Here is a 9,669-nt window from a genome sequence, read left to right as displayed (position 1 = left end):
CCTATGCCAGCTGTCAGGTTTTCCCAGGATATGAAAAATGAAATGAAATGAAAATTGCTTACTGTCACGAGTAGGCTTCAATGAAGTTACTGTGAAAATCCCCTAGTCGCTACATTCCGGCGCCTGTCCGGGGAGGCTGTTACGGGAATCGAACCGTGCTGCTGGCCTGCTTGGTCTGCTTTAAAAGCCAGCGATTTAGCCAAGTGAGCTAAACCAGCCCCAGATTGGGCTTGAGGTTAACCAAGCAGAGATTGAACTCCACATGAGCTCAATTGCTGGAATCAGCCAACCATGTAGTAACCCCCCACACCCCAGTTAATGTTTAATGTTGGTCACAAGTTGCATGTTCGGGAGGAATAGAGAGGTTTAAGCAATGAAGAACCTTGGATCATTTAAAGGTGATAAAGGCGGTTTACAGATTGGTTTTGTGCAGGCATTGCTTAATGCAGGATTTAACAGCGACACCATATATAGGAGGCATGGGACCTGTTCTGGTCTTTGTCCCTGGAGTCTGACAGACTGAGAGAGGAGGGAGTAGGATTGTGCACATCTAACCTCCATTATAAAACTCTTCTACTAGTTGGCATGTATAGAACATATAGAACATAGAACAGTACAGCACAGAACAGGCCCTTCGGCCCTCGATGTTGTGCCGAGCAATGATCACCCTACTTAAACCCACGTAACCCGTATACCCGTAACCCAACAATCCCCCCATTAACCTTACACTACGGGCAATTTAGCATGGCCAATCCACCTAACCCGCACATCTTTGTCCAGCACAGAGCAAGCCATTCAGCCCATTGTATGTGTAGAATCCGCAAGGAAACCACAAGGAAAAGGTAGGAAAAGGATACAGAACGGGGTTTAATGACATGAGCAATTTCTCTATTACACTCCCCGAAGGGTTCTCCCACCCCGAGTTTCATTTAGGCTGTTTTTTTTATACTACGCAGGCTCTCCATGTGCGGGGCGCCCTCTCATCGGGGAAGTTTGTACTCAGTTGAGGTCACGATGAACCTGATGATCCATAATCCGTGACCCACGCGAGGGTTGCATCAGTATGTTTGCTGAAAGCTATTTAATTAGAACAAAGAACAATAGAGCACAGGAACAGGCCCTTCGGCCCTCCAAACCTGTACCAGCCATGATACCAACCTTTGCCAAAACCCTCAGCACTTCCTTGTGCCGTATCCCTCATACCCATCCTCTCCATGTGTTTGTCAATAACTCCTTCTTTGGTGTAACTACGTCATTCTTTCCCCATAGCTTTACAATCTTTTTCCTTTTCAAGAATTCATCCAACTGCTTTCTGAAACTTCCGACTGAATCTGTTTCCTCCACCCTTTCCAGTACTGCAATAAAACAACATGTTGCGTAAAAATAACTTCTCACCTCATCTTGGACTCTTTTGCCTCTTATTTTAAATCTAAGATTTCCAGGCACTCAGATTCAATGACTCGCTTTATCTGATTTCATTTTCTTTTTAAAGATATCTGATCAATAAGTTAGAAGATAATTCTAGGTTAATTGATTCCTTTAAATAAAGCCAGGTTGACAGCTACTGAGGAAGGGGATAAAAAGATTAATCAATCGGTGTGGTTCAGGTTGCTAATGAGAAAGGATTTTGAGATCGTGGCCTAGAAATGTATTGACTGCTTCTTCCATTTGAAGCAGTAAAAACAGGTGGGTAAGTGTATGACCGTGTGGGTGTGTTCTGTACTTGATAGCACTGCCTGCCCTTTGATAAAGGCTGGTGTCCAGCGATCGTGGCAATGAATATAGGGGCATAACTCCGAGTCCGGATCTGCTTCCCAAAACATGGGTGTCCTAAATACAGCTGGTGCAGCTCCTGCTGGTGTGGCTCCTGCGGCTCCTGCTGGAGCGGCTCCTGCTGGAGTGGCTCCTGCTGGTGCGGTTCCTGCTGGCGTGGCTCCTGCTGGTGCGGCTCCTGCTGGTGCGGCTCCTGCTGGAGTGGCTCCTGCTGGCGCGGCTCCGGCTGGTGCGGCTCCTGCTCGTGTGGCTCCTGCTCCTGCTGGTGTGGCTCCTACTGGTGTGGCTCCTGCTGGTGTGGCTCCTGCTGGTGCGGCTCCTGCTGGTGCGGCTCCTGCTGGCGCGGCTCCGGCTGGTGTGGCTCCTGCTCCTGCTGGTGTGGCTCCTGCTGGTGTGGCTCCTGCTCCTGCTGGTGTGGCTCCTGCTGGCGCGGTTCCTGCTGGTGCAGTTCCTGCTGGTGTGGCTCCTGCTGGCGCGGTTCCTGCTGGCGGGGATCATGCTGGTGCGGTTCCTGCTGGTGCAGTTCCTGCTGGTGCGGCTCCTGCTGGTGCGGCTCCTGCTGGTGCAGTTCCTGCTGGTGCGGCTCCTGCTGGTGCAGCTCCTGCTGGTGCAGTTCCTGCTGGTGCAGTTCCTGCTGGTGCAGTTCCTGCTGGTGTGGCTCCTGCTCCTGCTGGCGCGGTTCCTGCTGGTGCAGTTCCTGCTGGTGCGGCTCCTGCTGGCGCGGTTCCTGCTGGCGGGGCTCATGCTGGTGCGGTTCCTGCTGGTGCAGTTCCTGCTGGTGCGGCTCCTGCTGGTGCGGCTCCTGCTGGTGCAGTTCCTGCTGGTGCGGCTCCTGCTGGTGCGGCTCCTGCTGGTGCAGTTCCTGCTGGTGCGGTTCCTGCTGGTGCAGTTCCTGCTGGTGCGGCTCCTGCTCCTGCAGTTCCTGCTCCTGCAGTTCCTGCTGGTGCAGTTCCTGGTGGTGCAGTTCCTGCTGGTGCGGCTCCTGCTCCTGCAGTTCCTGCTGGTGCGGCTCCTGCTCCTGCAGTTCCTGCTCCTGCAGTTCCTGCTGGCGCGGTTCCTGCTGGTGCGGCTCCTGCTCCTGCAGTTCCTGCTGGTGCGGCTCCTGCTCCTGCAGTTCCTGCTGGTGCGGCTCCTGCTCCTGCAGTTCCTGCTGGTGCGGCTCCTGCTCCTGCAGTTCCTGCTGGTGCGGCTCCGGCTGGTGCGGCTCCTGCTCCTGCTCGTGTGGCTCCTGCTCCTGCTGGTGCGGCTCCTGCTGGTGCGGCTCCTGCTGGCGCGGCTCCGGCTGGTGTGACTCCTGCTCCTGCTGGTGTGGCTCCTGCTCCTGCTGGTGTGGTTCCTACTGGTGTGGCTCCTGCTGGTGTGGCTCCTGCTCCTGCTGGTGTGGCTCCTGCTGGCGCGGTTCCTGCTGGTGCAGCTCCTGCTGGTGCGGCTCCTGCTGGTGCAGTTCCTGCTGGTGTGGCTCCTGCTGGTGCAGCTCCTGCTGGTGCGGCTCCTGCTGGCGCGGTTCCTGCTGGCGGGGCTCCTGCTGGTGCGGCTCCTGCTGGTGCAGTTCCTGCTGGTGCGGCTCCTGCTGGTGCGGCTCCTGCTGGTGCAGTTCCTGCTGGTGCAGTTCCTGCTGGTGCGGCTCCTGCTCCTGCTGTTCCTGCTCCTGCAGTTCCTGCTGGTGCAGTTCCTGCTGGTGCAGTTCCTGCTGGTGCGGCTCCTGCTCCTGCAGTTCCTGCTCCTGCAGTTCCTGCTGGTGCAGTTCCTGCTGGTGCAGTTCCTGCTGGTGCGGCTCCTGCTGGCGCGGTTCCTGCTGGCGGGGCTCCTGCTGGTGCGGCTCCTGCTGGTGCAGTTCCTGCTGGTGCGGCTCCTGCTGGTGCGGCTCCTGCTGGTGCGGTTCCTGCTGGTGCGGTTCCTGCTGGTGCAGTTCCTGCTGGTGCGGCTCCTGCTCCTGCAGTTCCTGCTCCTGCAGTTCCTGCTGGTGCAGTTCCTGCTGGTGCAGTTCCTGCTGGTGCGGCTCCTGCTCCTGCAGTTCCTGCTCCTGCAGTTCCTGCTGGTGCGGCTCCTGCTGGTGCGGCTCCTGCTGGTGCGGCTCCTGCTGGTGCAGTTCCTGCTGGTGCGGTTCCTGCTGGTGCAGTTCCTGCTGGTGCGGCTCCTGCTCCTGCAGTTCCTGCTCCCGCAGTTCCTGCTGGTGCAGTTCCTGCTGGTGCAGTTCCTGCTGGTGCGGCTCCTGCTCCTGCAGTTCCTGCTGGTGCAGTTCCTGCTGGTGCGGCTCCTGCTCCTGCGGTTCCTGCTCCTGCAGTTCCTGCTGGTGCAGTTCCTGCTGGTGTGGCTCCTGCTGCTGCAGTTCCTGCTGGTGCAGCTCCTGCTGGTGCGGTTCCTGCTGGTGCAGTTCCTGCTGGTGCGGCTCCTGCTCCTGCAGTTCCTGCTGGTGCGGCTCCTGCTGGTGCGGCTCCTGCTGGTGCAGTTCCTGCTGGTGTGGCTCCTGCTGGTGCAGCTCCTGCTGGTGCGGCTGCTGCTGGCGCGGTTCCTGCTGGCGGGGCTCCTGCTGGCGGGGCTCCTGCTGGTGGAGTTCCTGCTGGTGCGGTTCCTGCTGGTGCAGTTCCTGCTGGTGCGGCTCCTGCTCCTGCAGTTCCTGCTGGTGTGGTTCCTGCTGGTGCGGCTCCTGCTCCTGCAGTTCCTGCTCCTGCAGTTCCTGCTGGTGCGGCTCCTGCTCCTGCAGTTCCTGCTCCTGCAGTTCCTGCTGGTGCAGTTCCTGCTGGTGTGGCTCCTGCTGCTGCAGTTCCTGCTGGTGCAGCTCCTGCTGGTGCGGTTCCTGCTGGTGCAGTTCCTGCTGGTGCGGCTCCTGCTCCTGCAGTTCCTGCTGGTACGGCTCCTGCTGGTGCGGCTCCTGCTGGTGCAGTTCCTGCTGGTGTGGCTCCTGCTGGTGCAGCTCCTGCTGGTGCGGCTCCTGCTGGCGCGGTTCCTGCTGGCGGGGCTCCTGCTGGCGGGGCTCCTGCTGGTGGAGTTCCTGCTGGTGCGGTTCCTGCTGGTGCAGTTCCTGCTGGTGCGGCTCCTGCTCCTGCAGTTCCTGCTGGTGCGGTTCCTGCTGGTGTGGTTCCTGCTGGTGCGGCTCCTGCTCCTGCAGTTCCTGCTCCTGCAGTTCCTGCTGGTGCAGTTCCTGCTGGTGCAGTTCCTGCTGGTGCGGCTCCTGCTCCTGCAGTTCCTGCTCCTGCAGTTCCTGCTGGTGCAGTTCCTGCTGGCGCAGTTCCTGCTGGCGCGGTTCCTGCTGGTGCGGCTCCTGCTGGTGCGGTTCCTGCTGGTGCGGTTCCTGCTGGTGCAGTTCCTGCTTGTGCGGCTCCTGCAGTTCCTGCTCCTGCAGTTCCTGCTGGTGCGGCTCCTGCTCCTGCAGTTCCTGCTCCTGCAGTTCCTGCTGGTGCAGTTCCTGCTGGTGCAGTTCCTGCTGGTGCAGTTCCTGCTGGTGCGGCTCCTGCTCCTGCAGTTCCTGCTGGTGCAGTTCCTGCTGGTGCGGCTCCTGCTCCTGCAGTTCCTGCTCCTGCAGTTCCTGCTGGTGCAGTTCCTGCTGGTGTGGCTCCTGCTGCTGCAGTTCCTGCTGGTGCAGCTCCTGCTGGTGCGGTTCCTGCTGGTGCAGTTCCTGCTGGTGCGGCTCCTGCTGGTGCGGCTCCTGCTGGTGCAGTTCCTGCTGGTGTGGCTCCTGCTGGTGCAGCTCCTGCTGGTGCGGCTCCTGCTGGCGCGGTTCCTGCTGGCGGGGCTCCTGCTGGCGGGGCTCCTGCTGGTGGAGTTCCTGCTGGTGCGGTTCCTGCTGGTGCAGTTCCTGCTGGTGCGGCTCCTGCTCCTGCAGTTCCTGCTGGTGCGGTTCCTGCTGGTGTGGTTCCTGCTGGCTCAACACACTATGATAATGATATCGGGCACTGGGGAAAGTACAGATAAAAAGATATCAGAGCTGGGATATTATGGCCATTGCGAAAGATTAGACAGGCTCAGGCTCTTTACTGAAGGCACAGGAAACCTGTGCAAGTTTCATTACATTTGGGAGGCAGCATTAAATCTCTGTATTGGATGTGAATTATATTCAAGTGGCCCATTATTCATTTCAGTGAAGTTTCCATCACTAATGGGTGAATTTCACAAGTTGATGAGTTCTGCCTTTTTTCTGAATATGGACAGTTTTCCCATTGCCGGATTCTAACGCCCCATGGTCTCCGCTCTTGCCCAGCTAGTGGCACTAAATTGTTTGGAATACATTTAGGAGATGTGGGTGTCGCTGGCTAGGCCAGCATTTATTGCCCTTGAAGGTGGTGGTGTGTTTGATACAACTGAGCGGCGTGCTAGCCCATTGCAGAGGGCATTTAAGAGTCAACCACATTGCCGTGGATCTGGAGTCGCATGTATGCAGCAATTGCAGTTAGTCCAGTTAAGTGTAGCTGCAAGCTGAATTTCACAGGCACTGTAAGTACAGGCAGGACATTGCAAAAGAAAAGAAAGCAAGTCCCAAACTAAAGACAAAAGTTCCAGAAACCAGGAAATGGGTCAGAGGGAGGACAGTGAAATCAAAGATCAAGAAAAGGGGATGAAAATAATAGGTCCTGCTCAGTGAAGTTAAGAGTAAGGAGCAGAGGGCGACCCCAAAAAGACAAGCTGCAGGAAGCAGGTGTAAAGTAAAGCGAGCTTGTAAAAAGTTAGTGAAGACAGCTAAAGGTTGGTGACTCCTTAATATGGCCCTGTGAAGCAGGAGTGTTCTGTTGGGACAACTGGGTATCTGAGAGATTGTGTGAAAGGCAAGGTTTGAATACACTTGACAATCCAGGGCAGAGGAACACTGAATGGAGAGGTTGAAACCTTGGAGGTGGTTCCTTTGTGAAAACAACAAGGTGAAAATGTCAACTGGGGACAATTCCAAGGCGTTGTCTTCGAGAGCGAAGATTGGAACCTCTCGTGGAAGACAGAGTTCCAGGGAGACCAGTTGGCTCGGAGCGTGACAAACATCTGGGGGGAATTGAGAAGACATGAAAGTTGTTTTGATTGGCACCTGCCACTTTGTTTCAGTGTGTGGTGTGTCTGACCACATCCGACCTATTGGTTTACAGAGACTGTGTACTTGCTGAGAACATCAGAGTATCAGATAAACTTTGTAGCTTGTGAATTAATATATATCTGTATAGGGGGTGAAGGAGTAGTGAAAATTGTTCATATCTCATTGGTTAATAATGTTTTATTATTTTGTTAAAAGTTCATCAGCTGATTCCTGTGACTCTGTTCAGTAGCCACCCTGCACATATGTAAACAAAAAGTAAAAGTTGGGTTCTAACAAGCCAGGTTCCACCCTGGAATCTGACTTGTCTACTTGTAACATCTGCTGGGAGCATAATAAAACGACAGACCAGCTCTTTGTTGAATAAACTTCACAACGTAAAATGTATATGTGAACCTTAATTGGATGGATGAATGAATGGCTGTTAACTGTTGAGAAGTAAAGCAGTAAAAGAGTTAATACCTCCTCCGTTTCTTCCTGCTTCCATGCCATTATTTCACCTTAGACGTTCAAATCAGCTATGAGCTAATTTTGAGGGTGTTTGTCATCCGTCAACACATTGTATTTACTCATAATTTGACTTTGCTTCCACAACATTCTGGTGAAGAATTATCTTGCATTAAAACTGTCAAATCAAAGGAGACCAGGCCTTGTTAATCATAGAACAGAAATCCTTGCACAATGACACCAGGGAGCTGGTGGCATTACAGACCTTTCCAGTTCTAATCTGCAAATTACAACTGAATATCAATACTGCCAGCTTTCATCTGAAACGCCTTCATTTCATCTTGAAACGCTGCCTCACGTCAGGAAATATGGGCTTAACCAGGTTCCCGTCAAAGACTTTCTGACCTTTTTTGAAGGTTTTTACCAGTTTCACTAATTATATGGACTCTCAGCTCAATGTTAACGAGGGGTAGATGGGGTTCGCTGCTAAGTGTATTTATTTGTAGCCTGCTTTCCCATTGTTAACAACACGTAAATCCAACATTTACTCGGACTAACATGAAAAAGGCCTCCAAGTCACCAAGGACACGAGAAAATGTTTTTCGTTTGACCTTCTCACTCAGGCAACAGAATAATTGGGTGGGATTTTCCACTCCAGGGTCGAAGGCAGTGGTGGGCGGGAAAAGCAGTGGATTTCCCACTGGTAGGAACGCTAGGATTCCACATCGGGAATGTCTGCTTTTCAGCTCGTTAAACGTGCATGAACAGGCAGCAGGTCAGATCTTTTAGGGGGGGGGGGAAACTGCAATTCATCCCCCCCACCGTGACTTCATCGAGTTAGCCAAGCACCATGTTTAAACCAAGGCAGCACACATCCTTCACTCGCTGCAGCCCAGAGCTGGTTGAAGATAGTGATGGCCCCCAAAGGGAAGGATTAGAATGTCTCCAGGTTCAGCGACTATACGCTGACGTGACTGCCAGATGCAGTGGATGCACACTGGGATGTCCTTTACTCCAGTGGTGGGAGAAGGAGGTCCACCAGCCTCATTGCTCCAGCTTGGGAGGAGGTTACCAACTCAGCATCAACTCCACTCGGAAGAGGAATGAATGATCTCATCCGCACAGACAGGACGAGCGACCCTTCTCCTCCCTCTCAATGCCAGCCCGTCAGGTAATCACAGGGTTGGAGTCCACAGGCGTCTCACACACAACCAGCAAAAGGGACACCGTCACCAACTCTCTCACACGCACTTCGACATCTTCATCTCCTCTCACATCCTGTGCACCTCATGTCCTCAGCCCTTACACAGCTCCACTCAGTACCCACGGAAGACAGGCATAGAACATAAGAACATAGAACATTACGGCGCAGTACAGGCCCTTCAGCCCTCGATGTTGCGCCGACCTGTGAAACGAATCTAAAGCCCATCTACACTATTCCCTTATCATCCATATGCCTATCCTATGACCATTTAAATGCCCTTAATGTTGGCGAGTCTACTACTGTTGCAGGCAGGGCATTCCACGCCCCTACTACTCTCTGAGTAAAGAACCTACCTCTGACATCTGTCCTATATCTATCTCCCCTCAATTTAAAGCTATGTCCCCTCATGCTAGACATCACCATCCGAGGAAAAAGGCTCTCACTGTCCACCCTATCTAATCCTCTGATCATCTTGTATGCCTCTATTAAGTCACCTCTTGACCTTCTCTCTAACGAAAACAGCCTCAGGTCCCTCAGCCTTTCCTCATAAGATCTTCCCTCCATACCAGGCAACATCCTGGTCAATCTCCTCTGCACCCTTTCCAATGCTTCCACATCCTTTCTATAATGAGGTGACCAGAACTGTACGCAATACTCCAAATGCGGCCGCACCAGAGTTTTGTACAGCTGCAACATGACCTCATGGCTCCGAAACTCAATTCCTCTACCAATAAAAGCTAACACACCGTACGCCTTCTTAACAATCCTATCAACCAGGGTGGCAACTTTCAGGGATCTATGTACATGGACACCGAGATCTCTCTGCTCATCCACACTACCAAGAATCTTACCATTAGCCCAGTACTCTGTCTTCCTGTTGTTCCTTCCAAAATAAATCACCTCACACTTTTCTTCATTGAACTCCATTTGCCACCTCTCAGCCCAGCTCTGCAGCTTATCTATGTCCCTCTGTAACCTGCAACATCCTTCTGCACTGTCCACAACTCCACCGACTTTAGTGTCATCCGCAAATTTACTCACCCATCCTTCTACACCCTCCTCCAGGTCATTTATAAAAATGACAAACAGCAGTGGCCCCAAAACAGATCCTTGTGGTACACCACTAGTAACTGAACTCCAGGCTGAACATTTCCCATCAACCACCACCCTCTGTCTTCTTCCAGCTAGCCAATTACTGATCCAAACCGCTAAATCATCCTCAATCGCATGC

At 53.6% G+C, this 9,669-nt stretch overlaps 1 protein-coding gene across 1 annotated transcript in view; it reads right to left on the bottom strand.

The window, feature by feature from the left end:
- Positions 1-1,830: 1,830 nt before the first annotated feature.
- LOC119962494 (trichohyalin-like) overlaps positions 1,831-9,669 on the bottom strand; it is a 147,259-nt gene continuing 139,420 nt past the window's right edge. The window contains exons 6-9 of the mRNA XM_038790440.1: positions 3,996-5,666; positions 3,289-3,940; positions 2,289-3,094; positions 1,831-2,194 (exon numbers count right to left, since the gene is read on the bottom strand). Coding sequence (XP_038646368.1) covers positions 1,831-2,194; positions 2,289-3,094; positions 3,289-3,940; positions 3,996-5,666 — 3,493 coding nt within the window. The remainder of the gene's footprint in view (positions 2,195-2,288; positions 3,095-3,288; positions 3,941-3,995; positions 5,667-9,669) is intronic.

The sequence above is a fragment of the Scyliorhinus canicula genome, chromosome 2 (genome assembly GCF_902713615.1).
Source record: "Scyliorhinus canicula chromosome 2, sScyCan1.1, whole genome shotgun sequence".
Classification (NCBI taxonomy): domain Eukaryota; kingdom Metazoa; phylum Chordata; class Chondrichthyes; order Carcharhiniformes; family Scyliorhinidae; genus Scyliorhinus; species Scyliorhinus canicula.
Note: the sequence above shows the minus strand (reverse complement) of the source record. Positions and strands in the feature narration are given on the sequence as shown.